The sequence below is a fragment of the Oryza brachyantha genome, chromosome 1, assembly GCF_000231095.2.
Source record: "Oryza brachyantha chromosome 1, ObraRS2, whole genome shotgun sequence".
Lineage (NCBI taxonomy): Eukaryota > Viridiplantae > Streptophyta > Magnoliopsida > Poales > Poaceae > Oryza > Oryza brachyantha.
Genome location: NC_023163.2, coordinates 25714804 through 25734755, shown reverse-complemented (window position 1 = coordinate 25734755; position 19952 = coordinate 25714804). Strand labels below are relative to the sequence as shown.

The window sequence follows — 19952 nt, the reverse complement described above, 5'->3', positions numbered from 1 at the left end:
AATGACATCATGACGTGACAATACGAAACGGATTATATGCGACGACATACACTACCAGGCTGCAACCGCGTTTGACTAACCGGAGCATCAAACCTTAAAGTCAGCTAAATTACATCATCTAAGGCACAGATGGGTTCTGGAAGTTCACCACCAACCCAAGTGAAACTTCATTTTGTACTTTTCTTTTGCCGAAATTGATGACAGTTCCTAATTAAAAACTCTCATCATTCAGTTGGTGCAACAAGTAGCCTTTCTGAGGCCCCTTTTCTTTCTTATACGGATTTTGGATGCTTACTACAGCCTGGTAATCTGCTTTAATCCAATGCAAATCTACTTCGATCCCCCTCTTCACAAAGCATTCCATCAAACCAACTCGCATCAATTATTTTTTTTCTCATAACCCAAACCAAATCAATCCATTGACTTTAGCCCCCAATCTGCATCAAACCATTTTGCTAAAATGAGTCAGGGCCTATTCGGAGAAGGCGGTTAGTTATTCGGCGCGGAAAACGTAGTAATAGATTAGTATATGATTAATTAATTATTAATTATTAAAAAATATAAAATATATTAATATGATCTTTAAAAACAATTTTCCTATAGAAATTTTCCAAAAAATATATCGTTTAGCAGTTCGGTAAGCATGCACATGAAGAAAAAGAGGGTTAGATAACTTATCTAGGGTGGCCGAACATGGCCTCAATCCGTTCTTGTAGAATGGATATACGCATTTAGTACGTATAAACTTAGACCTAAATTTTTAAACTCGTGCTTACCGTAAAAAAATTAAATTTAATGGGATGATTTATTATGTATAAGGGCAACTTTATGCAAATTTTGATTAATTTTTACATGTGGGTCCACATATGTCTCTTCTCTTATGTGTTGGTTATCTAATTAAAGGGATTCATTTGCTCTTCACGGGCCAAATCCATTTAGAAACTAAAATCACCTAACTAAATTCAATTCATACCAATCCATTTGTCCCTATGACTTGACCAATCTATTTAAAGTAGCAACTCATTTACACCTAATCAAAGGCAATCCGAATTACAAACCAGCCCATTAGCAGACCTAATGCTTATGGACACTCCTTTCGAGAAAATAATATGTTTTGCGTAAATATTTTCTATATAAAATTTCACTATTTGGTTTTTTTGGATAAAAAATGTTAACTTTACCGTACATAATTCATTCATTTGTAACATCAAGTAGTTATAAAAGGTCAGATAATTCAAAAATCCAAAATCTCTACCCGATTCCAACCAGACCTGACCGCCTGAGTTTTGTCAGATTAAACAGGTCCGACAAAGAGCTAGTCCCTATTGCTCCAGAATAACAAATACTCCCATTCCCAAGAACTACTTAAGAAGAATGTTAGAAGATCAAAATACCTATTATTAATTAAAAATAGTATTGGTATGGGTGTAAATAAAATGTATTGGAATAAAATTCCTGATTTACATAACAATGGTTGCTATATTTACTTCATAAAATATTTCAGTTCTCCCTATATTCATTCAGATGCTAATGAATTTAAATATAATATAGAACATATTTATTGTTCTATATATTAATCTAAGATAGTTCTAAACATTTTATTATATGAAACCGGGAGAGTAAGAAGGTATAAAATACTCTATTTTGAAATAATATTCAAATAAATAGGAAGTCAGATTTATCTTGGGAGGGAGAGTATCTTGGTTCCACGATGAATGATCGAACGATGATCTGCATGCACGGTCCTTTTCCTTCCCAGCCCACACCAGAAAATTACGGGCCTTGCCAAACCCACCTGGAAACCAGAAACCAGGTGGGCCCAAGGGGCCCAATTAGGTAGGCCCAATCGGGTGAACCAAGCAGTCCGAAACGCCCACGAGGCCCAAGTGGAAGCTTGTGATGCCTAAATTTAACGCGACCTTGGACGAACTACTGCACGCGTCGTGATTCGCGGCTCGTCGTCGTGTCTCTTTCCTAAAAATTTCTTTGTTTTATTTAAGCCACCGGCGGTCGTGGATTGCGGCTGGAAGCGCCCAGAAGAGAGCTCTCTGCCCCGTGGTCAAGCCTCGCCGCGTCGTCGTCACCCTCGCCTTTCCCCTAGGCTTCCGCCGACCAAAGGTAAAACCTCCCCTTCCCCGACCGATCGATCTGGTTTTGCTGAGCTTGAAGCTCGACAGATCGTTCCCTGGTGGGGTTTCCCCACGCGTTTCGTGTGATCTCTCCCCGAACGAAGCGGATCTCGGAGGGATTGGGGTTATTGAATTTGTCGTGTCGTTGGAGATCGTTTGGCCCGATCGGCTGCTGGTGTTGAGGGTTATGGAGAGGGTTCGTTTGTTCTTGCTTCGACGGTAGATGGTTTGATTTTTTTTCCCCTTTTTAGGCGGATTCGCCAATTCGGGCGTCTGATTTTGGGGAAATTTTAGGTTAATAGGCATTACCTGTTTTGTGTTGGTCTAATCTGTTCATATATGAACCTATGATCCCGCTATTTTAGTTAGTCTTTGTAAAAGAGGCATTCGATCGATTTTGCGAGAAATTTTGCGAATTGAGAGTTTAATCTGTTCATATATAAACTATGATCCCGCTATTTTAGTTAGTCTTCGTAAAAGAGGCATTCGATTGATTTTGCGAGAAATTTTGCGAATTGAGACTTTAAATTTTAAATTGCGGATTGTGAGATGTGTTAATGATTATGCTTGATTCGTGTCAGGACGTTTTGATAATTCCATGTTTTGAGGAATTGCCAAATTATTGGTACTTATTGCAATAGCATCTCTGCTTTGCTTTGTAATACAACGTTGACATAGACTGCCGTGTTTTTTTTTTTTTGATTTCTCGCACATCTTTGTGGATGGATGCCATTAGCGCCTATCATGATATGATAAGAACTAGTTTTCTTTTGGTGACGCACTTCACTGTTTCTTTTGGTGATGCACTTCACTGGTTGTTTTCTCGCACATCTTTGTGCATGGATGCCATTAGCGCCTATCATGATAAGAACTAGTTTTCTTTTGGTGATGCACGTCTTGCTGGCTGCTGCTCCTATCATTTTGTGATGTGTGTTTGATGGAATGTTTGCAGCTCATACTGAGACAAAGGAATCAGCTTTGATCTGTTTAGACCAGTCAACCTCAACTAGCAAATTTCATGTCTGATCTCGACGTCCAGCTTCCATCTGCTTTTGGTATGCACACATTTCTTGGATATTTAATCATCATAATATTACCTGTAAACTTTAACGATTTGATCATTCTTCAATAGGTTCTACTTCTACAGAGAACAAATATCTATCTTTATTTTCTGAATTAACTTAGATTGCTCTTAGTTGTATGTGTCAACTACAGAATATTGATACCCAGCTGCAAGTTATAGTTTAGCATTGGATGTATGAGTAACTGGTAGTCTATTCTGATATCTGAGCATGCCCTGAAACCATCATTTGATAATATTGAAATCTTCCTTGTAGATCCGTTTGCGGAAGCCAATGCGGAGGACTCCAGCGTTGGTACTGGATCAAAGGACTATGTGCATGTGCGCATTCAGCAGCGCAACGGAAGAAAGAGTTTGACTACTGTTCAGGGCTTGAAGAAGGAATACAGCTACAACAAAATCCTTAAGGATCTGAAAAAGGAATTCTGCTGTAATGGCACTGTAGTTCAAGATCCAGAGCTGGGCCAGGTACAAAATAACAGTTCTGTTCTGCTGGATCTAAGTTGTTAGGTGTGGATGTGTATAATGATGGATGATCTGCTATCTTTGTAGGTCATTCAACTTCAAGGTGATCAGCGTAAAAATGTTGCGACATTCCTAGATAAGGTAATTTATATGATACCAATGCTTATCCTCATATTTGTTCAAATTGCCTTTATCTGATGAGGTTCTGTTCTGGCTAGGCTGGAATTGCAAAGAAAGAGAGCATCAAAATACACGGGTTTTAGGCCACACACAATGCCTGTGTGCTATTATATGATATAAGATATTGAAGTGCCTGAAGCCTTGTGATAATTCCACAGTTTTTACTACATATAAGACATTTGCATTAGTGTTGGTGTGAGCTCTTGGTTATTGATGCAACCTGTCGTTTCAATATGGTTTGTACCCGTAGCCTGTATGAAAAATCGGTTCTGTTACATCGTTTTCTGAATAATAGTACATTGTGTTTATCTAGTATTTGGCTTCTCATGCAGTCTCCATTTTCTTACACTATCGATTAGTAGAACTACTGCAACTGGGTAAATAGCTATTAGTAGTAATTAACCGGCTACAGCAGACAAAACTTTGTTGAGAACAATATACACACACCACACCATGTTCCATTTGTTCATAGGTGCCTCTGCTAATTAACCAGTTAACCGATACTCCCCGCGCTGCCGCCTTCCATGTCACGGCCGCACCGGAGGTGTATCTCGTAGCCGCAGGCGATGCACTGGTACGCCCAGCCGAGCCCCTGCTCCTCGCACTCGCAGCAGATGTACGGCCCTCCTCCCGACTTGTCGGAAACAATGCTCAGCTCGTGGCGATGGCCGGTGTGGCGCAGCGACGTCGGGTACCCCTTGGCGGCCTCGTCCTCCATCTCCTGCAGCAGCCTGATCTGCTCGTCGGTGAACGGGAACGCCATATCGAAGTAGAGGTTCACCAGGTTCCTGCCCTCCCTCGTCACCGTCTTGCCGTCGGGCCCTACCACCACCAGCATCGGGATCTCCCGAACGTCGAAGTACCTGGCCAGCGCCCCCGACGATGCTCCGTCGTCGTACGGCAGCGCCAGCCACGGCATGTCGCTGCAAGACTGCAGGTAGCCGTCCTCCTCCTTGTCCATGGGGATGTAGATTATCTCGAAGTCCTGGGCCTTGCCCTTCAGGTTGATGTATATGGCGGCCAGCTTCGCGGTGAACTTTATGCATGGCGCACACCGGTGAGCCGAGAAGTAGAGCCCTACCGTCTTCCCGACTAGGCTCGAGATGGGAACCTGCAGCCCTTAGCCACGGTGAGGCCAACAGCTGGATGCATGCTTTGGATCAACGGCAATGGCAAGTGCAAGCTCGATCTTGTGTCATGTGCACCGACACACAGCTGAGCTCTAGAACGACGCTCAAAACTTACCTGTTGCTGGCTACCGTTCACGTAGCCCTTCCCGTTGATAGAGAAGATCTTCTCCAGCGTCTGAGACGCGAACTTGCGCTGCTCGTCGGCCTCCAGCTCCGCCACCCTCGCCAACGTGAAGGGGAAGGCCCGGTCTCCGTAGCGGTGCACGAGCTCGACGGCGTCAGGCTGTATGACCTCGCCGTCCGGAGCGAGCACCACCAGCCGCGGGATGCCCTCCACTTGGAACCGCTCGCTGAGGCGCTTCTTGCACCCGATGTCGCCGAAGGGTACGGCGGGCCACGGCATGGCGCGGTGGAACCTCTCGAAGGACGGCCGGCTCTCGTCGCACGACACGAAGACGACCTCGAAGCCGGCGCCGTGCTCCTTGAGCCGGTGGTAGGCGGCGGTCAGCGCCGGGGTGAAGGCCTCGCACTTGGGGTACCAGTTTGCAGCGAAGTACAGCCCTATGATCTTGCCCTCTAGCTCAGAAAGCTGCACCTGTGAAGAACAGACCGCCATTCGTTTTTTTGAGTTTTGATCAGACTGTTCATTGTTAACAGAAATGGGAAACAAGATAGCAAAAGGTATGTAGCAGACAAAGGGATGCTGCACAGTACAGTAGAAGGAACCATACGAGGAGATTTGGGTTAGAGCAGGTACCACAGTAGACTATAAGCAAGCTACAGCACGAGTTCCAAGACATAGTATGTGTATGACATGTGAGACTATGTATTAATATTTTATAGATAACTATTATATAAATTGAGTATTAGATTGACTATTGATGAATTAGAGATAGTAGTTAGCTATACTATTAAACTTGCTCTTAGAAAGATGTCAAAACAATGGAGACAACAAGCACATTCTTCAAACAACAACTATTCTGATTATTTCAGAATACCAAATTGTCCTAGAAGCTGAAACCTGATTGGCTATTCATCTTCCATTTCACATACAGCTGGGAGACCGGCATAAACAACTGGGTTACTGAAAGATCGATGCTGTCTAAATGATAAAAACGCATCTCGTATTAATATTAGAACCTTGTTTTTGGTTTTACCTTTTTAGTTCTCAAAATAAAATAAAAAATCTCTAGATTTTTTATTTTATTTTGAGAACTAAAAAGGTAAAAAAATCTTAGTATAACACTATAACCTTGAGAGTTGGAAGTTGAGGCTCCTTAGAACTACCGCAAATATGTGAGGATCGGAATTAATTCTTTGGCAGCCTTCTTAGCTAACTTGTTTGAGATAGAGGTTAATACTGAAAACAATCGATGGGATCAGAGGACTTAACAACATCATCGTGAAAAGCTGATCATTAATCTATTGAGGCTAACCAAACATTCTTGAGGAGTTGCTTTGATCATACATATATTGATTTTTGTAATATCCATTCAATTCACCCTTTGATTTATATCCACCATAGCAGGTTCAAATCCACTCTAGAGCTAAAGGTGTTCTTACGGCAGTCTTTAAAACCGAGGAACAACAAACGAACTTTAACCGACAACAGCCGAGTAGAGACTAGAGAGTAGCTAGAGACGCAGAGGCAAAGCATGAACCGGACAAGCACAGCACCTCGTTCCCAGACGGAGAGATGAGCGAGGCCATAGGCAGCACAGAGTCTACGCCTCCATTCTCCCGCGCTTCTTCCTCCATCTCCGTCTCCCGGCCCATGTCCAGTGTTCCTCTTGTCCGCTTTCCCGTGTGCTCGATTTTGCTGGGCGCCAGCGGCAGCAGCAGCTGACCACCTCACCTCCTGCAAGACTGCGAGTAGTGGAGCGGTCTATGCAGGCGGACGCCCCGAATCACACCACATATTTTCTCCAAAAATAAATCAATCTCGCCGGTTTCATTCCTTTTTGACAGGGCCGTTCACGTCATTTCGGCCGGCCGTGACGACGTCCGTCCGTCGCTGTAAGCGCGCGGTGTGGCGACCTGCCGTTCGAGCAGCTGGCAGGGGCGGAGAGGCGACGGCGCGGAGCACGTCTTTTGCCGCGCGCGGGCCACCCGGGAGTACGTGGGGGGCTCGCGCGCGGAAGCGGGACACGCGGGGGCGGGGGGGGGGGGGGGGGGGGGGGGGCGGCGGCATAGTGCGCTGCGACTCCGAGACCGATCGGCCAGCTGCAATTTTAACGTGTTCCTTGGCTCGCGCAACGTTGGCCTCGTCCGGGCGTCACGGCGGTTGTTTTGCATTGCCAATCGCCGTGCGTTCGTTAGCCCACGCGCATGGAATCGTACTATCCGTGACGATCGTCTCCAAAGGTCTGGATCATGTATTGGACTGGACAGTTGAGGGAGCAAAAGGGACCGTATATATAGAAGATAATCATCATTCGAGATGGCAGGATTTTGCAAAGGCGATCCATCACAATTGGTGGATGAGGATTAACGACAGAGATGCTCAAAGTTGAGTCATATATCGTCATTGTTAATTAGTAATGCGCTACAGAATTAACCAAAACGCCTAACGTCTTCGGACACGTCGCGCGCTCTGGAAAACGCGGAACGGCCGTAGATGCGCCCGTCCACGAGATTACGAAAAGAGAGGCGCTTGTTCTGTCACCACCCCAACATCGAAAGAGACATGCACATCTTCCCACTGGCAGCCATGAGTACAGCGGCCATGATGCTTATAAGGATGCGGTTGCTCACTTGCTACAGACCACAGGAGCATGATTAACCGTAACCTTCTCCCCTTTTTATCTTCCAAGATACTGGGCTCCGCACGAACACGGCAGCTAGCTAGCCGTGCAGCTAGATGGTTCATCTCGCGTATGAATCGGATAACCAGTGGGACCGGCTCGCGCCTGTCACGCATGTACATGAGCTCACTCCTGTAGGCTGTAGCTGTAGCAGAGGCAATCAGCCAGGAGGCCAGGAGGGATGTGGTAATTGGTGGAGCTCCCCCAACCCACCTGGCCACCTGCCGCCGCAACTAGAAGGGGCACGTGGTGGTGGAGGATCTCGATCCTCTCTAATAGTGTACGCGCAGTGCTACTCAGTGACAGCTAAGCCGAATAGTTTGTGGGGCTCACCTGTCAATATGCAGGACTGCAGAGAATCCCAATAGATGTATGAAGGGGATATTAGTACAAAATGGATGGCCAGGTCACCGGCGTGACGTTGCGCTCGGCGCGGCTCGCATCACGTCAGGGTTGAGTCACATTGAACACCCATGCCGCGCACGGCATCGATCCTTTCCGGAGTCCGTGAAGTGATGGGGAATTTAACTATTTACCACTATTAAAAATGTCACCTCTTTAAATGTCATTTTTACAATTATTGTTACACATTTGCCACTAGAGAGAATATTTCTTAATAATTTGTCATTTCTGCTGACGTGGCATGCCAACTCGCACTACCAACATAGATTGGGATGTAAATGCCCATTTTACCCCTCGTGGGCCTCACATATGTGTGGATAAATTATGTAAGTCCTTGCTTGTGTACAATTAATATAGCAAATCTTGGACATACAATATTATGATATGAATTAATTAATAGTTGTTTACATATTAATATGCTTTTACAATATCGTAAATTTAGCAAAAAAAATTCTCAGATAATGATATAGCAGTAACAATCAATTAATTGTGGTGTGGTTAGGCATTATTTTTCATCTAAGCAATATTGATTTGCTCTGACTTGTGGGACCATAAGGGGTAAAATGGACATTTTAAGTCCTAATCCATTTTGGTAGTACAAGTTGGCAAGCCACGTCAGCAGATATGGCAAATTGTTAAGAAGTATTCTCTCCGATGGCAAATATGTAAGAAGAATTATAAAAATGGCATTTAGAGAGTTGTCATTCTTAGGAGTGACAAATAGTTAAATTCTCCGTGAAGCGACACGTACAATGCAACCAGCCGACGCACGTTTTGTCCTTGTTCCTTTCGTCACGCATCGGGAGGCTACAACCTACTGTACTGCCTACAGGGAGGCAACGGCAGGCGGGGGCAAAGGGGCAGAGGGAGGCAGGGAGCGAACGGGATTCTCTGCCGTCGAGTAAAAAAGTCAGGCATGTACAGTGTTTGTGACTTTGGTGTGGTTTCAGCCGTCCGATCTGCAACGAGCGCACAAGATCGTCGCTATAGTACCTATGAGCAGTGCATGTGCTATGGTGTATTCACTGTATTTTACTGTATCTACAGTGTTCGACGTCAGGATACCGTAGACCAAGACACATATCACTGTGCGGTTTGGTGACTTTTGTTTACAACGGTAGAGAATCCGGATTGGGCAGGGAGGGGGTCATTTGCCCATTTCCTCCTTCGCCACGAAGGTCTGTGAGCCTTTTTCACAGGGGAGCGGCACGCGGTGCTCGCGAGTCGTCATGGGCCACGACTACTCTGCTGCACGGCAAGTGTATCAACTACAACGGGCGCTTCTTTCGCCCTTCTTTTGTGCTCTTCTGTCTATCGTTTCGCGGGGACAGGTGTGAAGCGTTCGTAACAGGGATCAGGATTCTCTACAGTCAAAGGCACCATGCCTTTGTCACTGACAGGTGGGCCCAAGGTCCTCTGGGCCCACCTATGAGTGACAAAGGCACCATGCTCCTGACTGCAGAGAATCCCAATCCTCGTAACAGATGGTGGGGATGGGCGGAATGAACGGATGCAGCCTACGTCTATGGAAGATCTACTGATCAACGGGATGAAAACGTTCCAATTTTTTTCGAATTCCGGACCAGTTTTTAAACAAAAATCATCGATCAAAATTTTTCTAAAAATTATTGGAAACAAAAACAGATTTGGATTTTTTTTTCAAAAACAGTTACGGATACAACACTATCGGTCAAAAAACAGAATTGGTCAGAAATTTTCTGAAATTTTTCTCGAAATTTCTGAAAGCTCATATGGCATTGTAATGATAAAAAGTGGTATCCTCAGTTGCTAATATTTAGAATTTTGATGTACTGTTTTAAGAAAAAAATAAAAGCTTGATTTGTGGGTTTCTATAATGTGATTAATTTCCATTAGCATATTTCTCCGATTCATATCCGTCTCGTTTTGGTCTTCAATTCCGTTTTTATATCCAAGATTTGACATGGTTTTCGTCTGTTTTTATGCACACTGGTCAAGCACGTAGAAAAAGATTAGCGGCAATTAAACGCAAAATCGCCCAGGCCGTCGTTTAGAGCCGTCCCTCGTGGCTGACGGTTGTTTGCCACGTAGGCTTTTTGTTCTCCCAGAAGACGACAGGAGGTTAGATCTATGATTTTTTAAAATACAAAATTAAATTTACAAATTATTTAATAAATAAATCCAAAAATTTCTTAAATCTACCCCCACATTGTCATGACATGCCAACAACGAAGCCCATACACAGCACGCTAGGCCAGAAGCTGCTTGAGTGCTTGATAAAACGAGAAGGAAAAAGGCCATTACGAGTCCTGCAACTATAGGCCGTGTCCAATTATGACCGGGTAATAATAGACTCCCTCAAGCACCAATAACGCTTTAACTTACCTCTTTCTTGGTGGTTTGGATAAGGTATCGTCCTACATGTCATTGCGGTCAACAAAGCGCGGTGATTTGTACTACCAGCAGCATGGTAGATGTCTAGTCAGCAAAAATAATCTTAAAATAAATAGGGCGGTAAAAGAGGAGAAATAACATGTGAGTCCGACCTTTTAATTTTTTCCCTAATAACAAGTGGGTCTCATTAGCTTTTAAATTGTTTTGGGTGGCTGAACTGCCATTTGTACTGCTATACAGGAGTCACGTAGGATAGAACTCATCCTTTGCTAACTTTATTTCCATGTAGATGACATGTAAAACAAAACCACCGTGGATGGTAAGTTGATCCTGAATCGAAATTTGACTAGGGTTGCGTTCGGTAGGAGGAGGAAAGTGGTTAGTTATCCTTCGCGAAAAACGTATTAATAGATTAGTACATGACAAATTAATTATTAATTATTAAAAATACTAAATAGATTAATATGATTTTTTTTAAAAACAACTATTTTATAGAAAATTTTCATAAAAATATACTGTTTAATGGTTCGAAAAACGTACGCGTGAAAAACGGAGGTCAGATAACTCGCTGGGTAGCCGAGTGCGTCCTAGGTCATTCTTTCTATCTAGTTTTACGGTTGGGGAATACAACCAGACTCAGCCTGGAGGAGTCATGATGGAATTTTTCTAATCGAGGACGTGGGACTGTGGGAGTCGTGAATGGGCTAGAAGTGAAAGCATGGGCTGATTTCGATCTGTTTTGGTGGAATCATCCAGCAACTGTTCGGCATTAGAGTTCGTCTACTGTACAGGCCTGGTCTTTAGCTCTCCTACCACATCGGCCCTATTGGTATTGGTCCCTCGTACAGTCAAAAGTGTAACTCTTAAGGCCACAATGACATGCAAACAAAAATTGGTGAAACAATCCGACATTTCAACTGCTTTTTTTTAAGATAATGGATAGAACCCAGCCTTTTCTTTAATAGAAATTGTTGCATCCACTTATTACAGAGTTCTTTACTCATGACCAAAGATAATAAAGAAGTACTCCGTATAACTGTTAAATGACATGCATTACAGAGTAGCTCACAAAGGATGAAAAGACGACAAATTATAAGTCCACCAATAATGAAGATGGGGAGCAATTCAGACTGCTAATCCTCTAATTAAATCTCCACCCAAAGTTGAGAAATATTCGCATGACTGTTAACTACACATTCCTGCATGTAAGTTGAATGAACATCATACTTTTTGTAGGCGGGTCTAAAACTGAAATCAATGCATGTCACCCTGAAAAGTGCCTCCATATATAAGATTTAGTTAGACTTCTACCAAAATAAATAAACACATGATTACTGCTAAAATATAAAGCCCAACGTAAAAAGATACTCCCTCATTTGTTTAAACTGGTGTCATGAGGTTAATCGAGCGTACGCAGTCTTTGGGGCGATCTCTGACCTGGCAAGGATACGAGATTTCATTGATGCCACACTTTGTTCACATCATAAAAGAGGATTCAGCATTTCTTTCTGGTCACCTTTTCCCCATGCATGGTTCCACGTTTGTGGAAGTGTTCAAGATTGATGTTCTAGCGTGACACTGGCACCCAATAAATTTAATCAGGTTTACACACGAGTATTCAACCAATATTGCGGTTAGGTCAAGCATGCACATCATCAAACCTGCCGCTCCAATTTTGGGTCCCAGACAACGAGTTGCCTTCCAAGAACCTTTGAGTTCCTTTGGGCCGGAAAGTATTCTAAACTCTCGAGGGAATATCCCCTCATCTATTGTATGCTATCTAAATAGTCATTAAAATTTTTTTAAAAAATTATGAAGATAGATTAATATAAGATATAACATTACACAAACATTCAAGTTCAAATATGACTTCTACGATCCACAACAAAAATAACAAATTAAACTCTAAATAGTATACGTATAATCACAATCATATTTGTTATTTTTGTTATGGATTGTAAAAGTCATATTTGGACTTGCATGTTTGTATAGTGATATATCTTATATTAATCTATTTTCATAATTTTTCTTAAATTTTTTAATAACTATTTAGATAGTACACAATAAACGAGGGATGTCCCCTCACGAGTTTAAAATCCACTCCCTGTTTGGGCCTTAGGCCGCTGCACCATGAAAGTCGTTCTCCGTTTCCTGGGAAAAAAAAACATGGTTCTCATGAAACTGCCGCTTCTTTTTGCTCATGTTCCTTGATGTGTGTTGCGCGAGTGTTGAAACTTGGAAGAGTTGTTAGAGTTCTAACCGTAGATGTGATATATCTTTGCCTCTAATCTATTAGGAGTATGTTATCATTCCAAAACAAGCTTAATATTAAGCAGACTATAAATTCTCGCGCTAATTGAAGTGAATGAGAAAAATATTAACCATTTGATCAAGATAGATTTTAAGGCCCCATTCTTTTCAACCACTTTCTCCATTGCAAATAAGTGATAATTTTGGCTAATTTTAGATAAACTAGTACTCAATTGAAGCATCATTTGTGCCCCTATCTATTTACATTTGCCCCCATCTATTTACATTTTGCAGATAGAAGGATGTGTAATAAGAAAAATGCTACCGAACAGTAGCACGTTCCCTCTTTTTACGAACGGGCCCCACGCCGCCGCGCCTCCCACGCCCCTCCCCTCTTCCTCCCGACCTCCCCGTCGGTGCCCCTGCACCCACGCCGTCGCCCCTTCCCTTTTTCTCCCTACCTCCCCACCGGCGACAACCTCGACGACGGAGATGGTGGGTGGCGGCGGCTCGATGGTGAGCGACGGGGCGACCGTCCAGCCGTTCGCTGCGGAGACGGCGACGAGCCAGCGAAGGTGGCGCGGCGAGCTCGACGGGAACAGCGGGGCGACAGACAGCTGGATCCAAGCCGGTCGGATCTAGAGCGGCCGGACAAGCTCGGCGATGGCGACGGCGGCATGACGTGCTCGACGACGGTGGCATGACGTGCTCGGTGACGGCGGCGCGGTGAGCTTGGTGACGGCGACGACGACGGTGGCGACAATGACGAGGAGTCGCTACGTGTGATATGGTACTGTTCATGATACCACTACTACCAGATATAATATTGTTTAAGTATCATACATGGTACATATGAGATATCATGTTACTTGAAAGGTACCATACCTAATACATTTGAAGTATCATGTTACCTGAGAAGTACCATGTTACTTAGACAAGGTAACATGTCCCGTCTCAACGGTATACCATACCGTAGCGACCTCCGTGTAATAATTGTGCATGTTTCTTAGTCTGGTTTCTTTCTTTCTAATCCCCAAGGTAGTCGTTTATTTTGGGATACTTTTTTATTTTATCAAAATTGTCACTTATTTTGGGATGAAAGTAGCACTAGCTAGGTTATCGATGTTAGTTTTCTATATATGAAATAACTTTTATATATGGAATACATGTTCCGGGGATACATACATACGTACGCCCGTACACATACATACGTATGTCTCACGTACACGTGCAGTCGTAGCCCTTCATGCATCTTTAAGATCTGTGCTGGGTTAGAAGCTAATTATAATTTGTACCAACTAAATTGACTAATCCCTCTCTCTCCAATGATTGGTGCACATGCTACCTTCTCTTCCTTTATTTGTCTGTCCTGCTGCACCTATTCGAATTTTTTTTAATGTTTGGACTGCACAGTACAAGGATATGGGTGCTGCCATGAGCCCTTTTTTAATCACAATATATGCCCGTTAAGGCGTTAAAGGCATATCTCAAATTTCTTTTTTTGCATGTTTGCCACATATTCTCAAATTGTTTTATACAAAATCAAGACATCTCAAATTGGGTGGTACACATTAGGGCATGGCTGGATCTGCAATGCACAGTTATATATATGTATAACAAAGTAATTATCCACTGTTGAGCTATGCTAACAAATTTGTTGCCGTTGCATCTGCAATGCACATATGTTTTCCATTGGAATTGCATATCAATTAGGTTGAAATCGATTTGTTGTTTTAAGCTTAGAAGTTTTCATGCAATTAAATTATTCTGCACTTAAATACTGACAAGCTACCACTTTAATAAGAAAACCCCACCGTTAATTAGGTGGATCATATCTAAAGTTTATGTTAAGCAAAATATGTTATTGGAAATACCATTGGACTATTTAGTTTTTAATAGCATGGACTCTTTGGTTTTAGTTTCTTTTAAAGTTTTATTACTGCTAACTTTGGAATTAATATTTATGAATATTTAAAACTCTTGGACTCTTATTTTAGTATTAAGTTATTTCAAATTCAAGCTTAAAGTGATAAGTAGATGATTGTGATTAGAGTAGACCTTTCTTTCAATACAAACCACTGTAACATGATAAATACATTCAATATATTGTTGAAAATTTTAAGATTGAATGTACCAATAAAAATAGCTGTGAAACGCTCCGGGTGGAGACAAGTATACCTAATCGGTCATATTATCTAAAACTTTATTTGAGTTATACTTGGAGAAGAGTGCATATACCAGTACAAACTGAATATCCTTCCAAGAGGGGGCATCGAATATAAGTCAAACACAAGCCATATCGAGTCTAAGATCTACGAACCCATCTCGTTGATAGTCACCAACTCCATATTGCAACATAGTTTGATGCATACTAGTTGATAGGCTAGGCACAATATATTGTGGTTTAGGTTGCCGAACACACATAAACCGGAATAGAGTTATTACTCTTATTGAGACCCTAATGTTGTATAAACATTATTTGTATCTTATTCTCATTACTATCTCATGAATATCTTGGCATCATCTGAACCCCTGCATCTACAAATGCGATATCTCACCGGTCAACAACCGCAGTCACACTTCTCAAGTTATTAAATAATCTAGTTTTTTGAAGAAAAACTTTTGTCTTAAATTCCTTAAATATTCAAATAAATCCATCTATTAAGTTTGTTGGAAAAACAATGAGTATACTAGTGGATTTCTTGTGCAGTTTTGTGCAAACCTAGTTAAAATTAGAATTGAATTTGATATATAACTGTTGTCTTAAAACTGAAAATAGAATCAGATTTCCATACAACTATTAACTTCTTATCTATTGTCGTACATATAGTTATAGTTTCATAACATACTTTAAAAATAAAATTAGATTTGATATACAACTCTTGGATTTTTTAATAGATACATACAACTACATAAAGCAATTTACACCGCTAAAATTTGGACCCAATGTAATCCAACGGTCAAAGTTCTTTCATTTGCTCTAATTAATATCATAATTTCTATGTTTGAGAATGACCGTTGTGTTTTTAGCTATACTTTAAATATAACAGATAGATGGATTTTTCTGCACAAAAATAGACGGATTTAGCTGTCCACAGCACGAGTGAGCAGCAGTATGACACAGTTGTATGTCATTTTGTACCATTTCTTTCATCTAATTTGATCGGCAGAGCTTCTACCGTTGCTTTTAAAAGAACATGTAAAATAAGCTCAAATATAATTCTCCCACACGTGCGTCTCTAAAAGGAACTTTATCATATTGAAAAAAAATCAAACTTAAAGAATAAGAGAAAATAACCCACGTTTGCATGATCGATAGTGAAATAGGTGTACGTGTGCTTGTTGTTTTGGACCGATGATGCCTATTTCGCACACTGCAATACTGGATATGCTTCAGAGTCAGAGCAATGTATAAGAAAGCATGACAAACGTGAAAAATGCGAGCAGTGGATTACTGAGCCGATCTGTTTTTTTTTCCCTAGACGCTTCCAGTGAGTAAAAGTCTGTATGTTGAATAAGTCATTTGATAGTTTCAAAAAAAACATTATTTGATTTTTCATTGTTTGGCTGGTGGTTAAACTTTCTGCACTTCACTTTGCCAAATGTGTGGCATGCCATATAAAATGTTAAGTGTGGCCAACAATTTGTTAGCCACAGGTATGCCAAGATTAGAATAAAATTAAGTGTATGACGTGTGGGTTCCATGTGTTAGTAAAGTGTGGCATATAATTGTGATGATCAAGCAAACACTATACTGGCAAGCTATGATTAAGGTATGGCTTGGTAAAGTGCGAGTCATATTCGATAGAGATTAATGTCTGCACACAAAAAATGAGATATCAAGGCAATCCGTAAAATTTAGCACCCCAAACAGATAAAATTAACATTATTGTTGAGGCTGAGACTGCTGAGTCAGGTGACTTCCGGGTTGAGATTCTCCAATCGCAAGGTATGTTTTAGCGTTCAACTCGACAACCTGAAGTTTTACAAGCTGAATTGATTTGCTAATTAAAAGTTTACAGCTTTGTGCACTTTCTGGTCACAAAATAATGTTACTACAAGACAGATGCAACTTAACTACCTGCCAACGTGAAAAAATGATTCTCAGTTTTTCTTTGTCTAGAGCTAATGTTGTAATAGTGATGCCAGGAATGATGCTAGATTCCACTGTGTAGATGAGTAGATCATAATCAATTGTTACCCAAAAACAAGTTATATATATATATATAATATATATATATATAGTTGGCATTTGGCAAGCATCACCATTATATTTGTCATTTGCAAGACGCAGTTAGTGCACCAATCCTTTTTTTTAACCCATGCCAGTGCACCAGTCTAATTAAACCCTTATCCAAAGTTGGAGAAATTTCTTAGACTAGTTCTTGTAGTTAGAAGACAAAGTTAGGTTGTTGCACCTAGTCGACCAAACGGAATTGTTCTCTAGTGTCATTATCCTTTCTTCATGTGCCTTTCCATTTGCTATCTTTCGGCCAAAAACGTATCTTGTAACAAACGCCTTTGTGTGATAGTGTATCACTTTAGGGGATGACTGTTGGTTTTTTAATAGAAAAGGTAAAATAATATATCTATAAATAAAAAATATTTTAAATAAAAATTTTGTATATGTATTCTTAGTAATATAAAAGCCAAGACTGAAAAATAAACTTTGGAAACCTCAAAATCAACACTAAAATCAACACTAAATTTAAGGTTAAAAATTTAAATTTATAACGAAAAGATAGGATGGATGCGAACTATATATTTGGCCCCAAGAGGCGTACTGTGTATAGGGGCTTTGATTTTCATAGTTTGACTCCTAAAACATATGTGTATACTTCTCGTAGCATTTGAGTAAAGGGTTTCACCGTTTTGACAAATATACATAAGTATATGCTGAAATTTTAAGTTTACAGCTTAATTTTAGGGTTGATTTTAAGAATTTGTTTATTATGACAATTTTACAACATTTGTTTTTAGAACGATAAAAATAAGTACGTAAAAATTTACATATAAAATATTTTTTAATTACTAACGTATTGATTTAGTTATATTTATTATAAACGAAACAACGAGAGTTGCTTTCCTGATGCTTATTTTCCCCTTTGATGAATGAAGAACAAACGCCAACACTGAGATGTTGCGAGCACGTACGTGTGTTGTCTGTCAGCTGCCTGCGTGCTTTCGATAAGATTGAAGCGAGAGTTTGTTGTTTACAAGCACTAGCAAGAACAGACGATACGGTGGGTCAATGGTAACAAGTGGTTAGTGCAGCCTTCTACGCACTCTTGACGTCTTGGACACTTGAAGCGCACCTGGTTTACGAACCACGTTGGTGGCTAGTAAGGATGCCACGATCGATACGGTCTGACGCATCAGACGCGAGAGATATGCCGTTCACATCGATCCCATGGAGCCTTTTGTGCAGGAGCTGGGGTGAACTCATAAATCTCGGCTCTGCCAAAGTGAAGTTTCTTCGTGGCAATCTTCTTTTTATGCAATCACCATTCGAGTCAACTCCTCTAATACGAACTTCATTACGTGTTATCCCACCATGACTTGGCGTGGTGCGTTTTGAACTCTCGAGCAGGGATGGGGGTGCGGCCAGTTCATGCTGGCGCTCCTTAATCCTGGCAGTGGAATGAAATGAACGCCACCGACACGGAAGCATGTCATGTGGTCATTGCCTACGTACGATCGGAGCTTGGAACCCTTGAGCACCAACTCTCAACCACCAACGAGAAGTCTAGCGGTGGTTGACAGTTGCATCAGGTTTGTAATTGGCGTGATCACTAACCCGACCGGAGATGTTTCCGGTAGAGTGGAGAGTCATCCGGTGCACGCACAGCACAGGCCGTGCCACCAACGATCAACCGCACCGCACGAACTAACTGAGGCGACACCCCCCAATCATGGGCAATCTTGAGAGCCCGCGCGCAGCGATAGGACGTGCCCAGTGCAGTCCCCTTTTTCACGTCGTGCATCACACCGCCAGTCTAGCTAGCTCACCACGCCGATCAACGTCACGCGCACTATAGCTGGTCGGCGATTGCGCGCGCCACCGACGAGACGCCACCGGAACAGAACACGCGGTGGTCACGACGCCGAATTCGATCGGGTCCAGCCCGCCGCGGCTAAGCAAAGCGCGCGGCGCGGCGCGGCGTCGTGCCAGGTGGATCACCTTGGGCTTGTGGGTGGCTCGTGCCGCGCCCGTGCTGCGTAGGGAGGAATCCCCTCGAAAAGCCGCGTTCCCACGCCGCACGTCCCGATCCCACCTATGCGAGATCCCCCGATCCCCCACAACCCCCGCGTTCAGACCACCGCGCGCCCACCCGCCCGCTTTCCACCTCGGCGTCCACGTTGGGCTTGACCTCCACGTCGGCGTAACGTTGGGTGCTGGGCGGCCGCCGCGACAGACCGAGACCGGGCTACCTCGAAACTATAAAACGAGCGGCAGCGACGGCAGCGCGCAGCAGCGACGGCAGCAAGAAATCAACTCGGGAAGAGGAAGGAGATCATCTGCGCATACATGGGGAACTGCGCCGTCACGCAGCACGCCGTGTCGTGGGCCGACGACGGCGAGTGGGAGCTGCCGGAGGAAGGGACCGCGCCGACGAGCGGGGCTCACATGACGGAGGTGACCATCAGGATCACCAAGAGGCAGCTGCAGGAGCTGGTGGACAAGAGGGCGGCCGCCGGCGGCGGCGGCGCCCTCGGTCACCACATCTACAGGAAGAGCCGGCGGTCGGCCGCGGAGCTTCTGGCGGACATCATGAACGCCGGCGAGGTCTACCACCAGCACTACAAGGTGGCGCACTGGAAGCCCGCGCTGCAGAGCATCCCGGAGGCCGCCATGGAGTCATGACACGTCCTGCCCGTGGCGTTGCCAACTTCGTTTGCTTCTCTCCGGCTGCATCCTTGCAGCTTCGTTCGGTGGAGTGGAACACAGCTTTTTTGTGACGAACTTGTGTGATTCTTTTCTAGCTCAGATGCCACGAACGATGTAAATTAGTAGGCTAATTAAGTGCGCATAGATATAATGGCGTAAAGGAGACGATCTGTCATCCACAATCCATTACCGGGACATGGAAATGGAGAATTAATTGATGTGAAAATGCATGATGATCATATGGGAGCA

General features: G+C 43.0%; 3 protein-coding genes across 4 annotated transcripts; 2 read left to right on the top strand and 1 right to left on the bottom strand.

Moving 5' to 3' along the window:
- The first annotated feature begins 1965 nt into the window (after window positions 1-1965).
- On the top strand, window positions 1966-4170 carry LOC102707260 (protein translation factor SUI1 homolog). Of its 2 annotated transcripts, XM_006644774.2 has the most exons (5): window positions 1990-2118; window positions 3082-3184; window positions 3467-3678; window positions 3763-3816; window positions 3894-4170. In XM_006644774.2, exons 2-5 carry the CDS (start codon window positions 3148-3150, stop codon window positions 3936-3938), a joined length of 348 nt encoding a protein of 115 aa, XP_006644837.1. In that variant the 5' UTR covers window positions 1990-2118; window positions 3082-3147; the 3' UTR covers window positions 3939-4170. The 2 variants fall into 2 exon arrangements, with proteins under 2 accessions (XP_015688349.1, XP_006644837.1); XM_015832863.2 differs by lacking the exon at window positions 3894-4170 and having other exon boundaries at window positions 1966-2118; window positions 3763-3873.
- On the bottom strand, window positions 4086-6820 carry LOC102713511 (probable nucleoredoxin 2). Its single transcript, XM_006646340.3, has 3 exons — window positions 6663-6820; window positions 5101-5580; window positions 4086-4966 (listed from the first exon to the last, which is right to left on the bottom strand). Exons 1-3 carry the CDS (start codon window positions 6759-6761, stop codon window positions 4349-4351), a joined length of 1197 nt encoding a protein of 398 aa, XP_006646403.2. The 5' UTR covers window positions 6762-6820; the 3' UTR covers window positions 4086-4348.
- Window positions 6821-19293: 12473 nt separating this feature from the next.
- LOC102706984 lies at window positions 19294-19952 on the top strand. The gene has a single exon (XM_006644773.2). It carries the CDS (start codon window positions 19344-19346, stop codon window positions 19677-19679), a length of 336 nt encoding a protein of 111 aa, XP_006644836.1. The 5' UTR covers window positions 19294-19343; the 3' UTR covers window positions 19680-19952.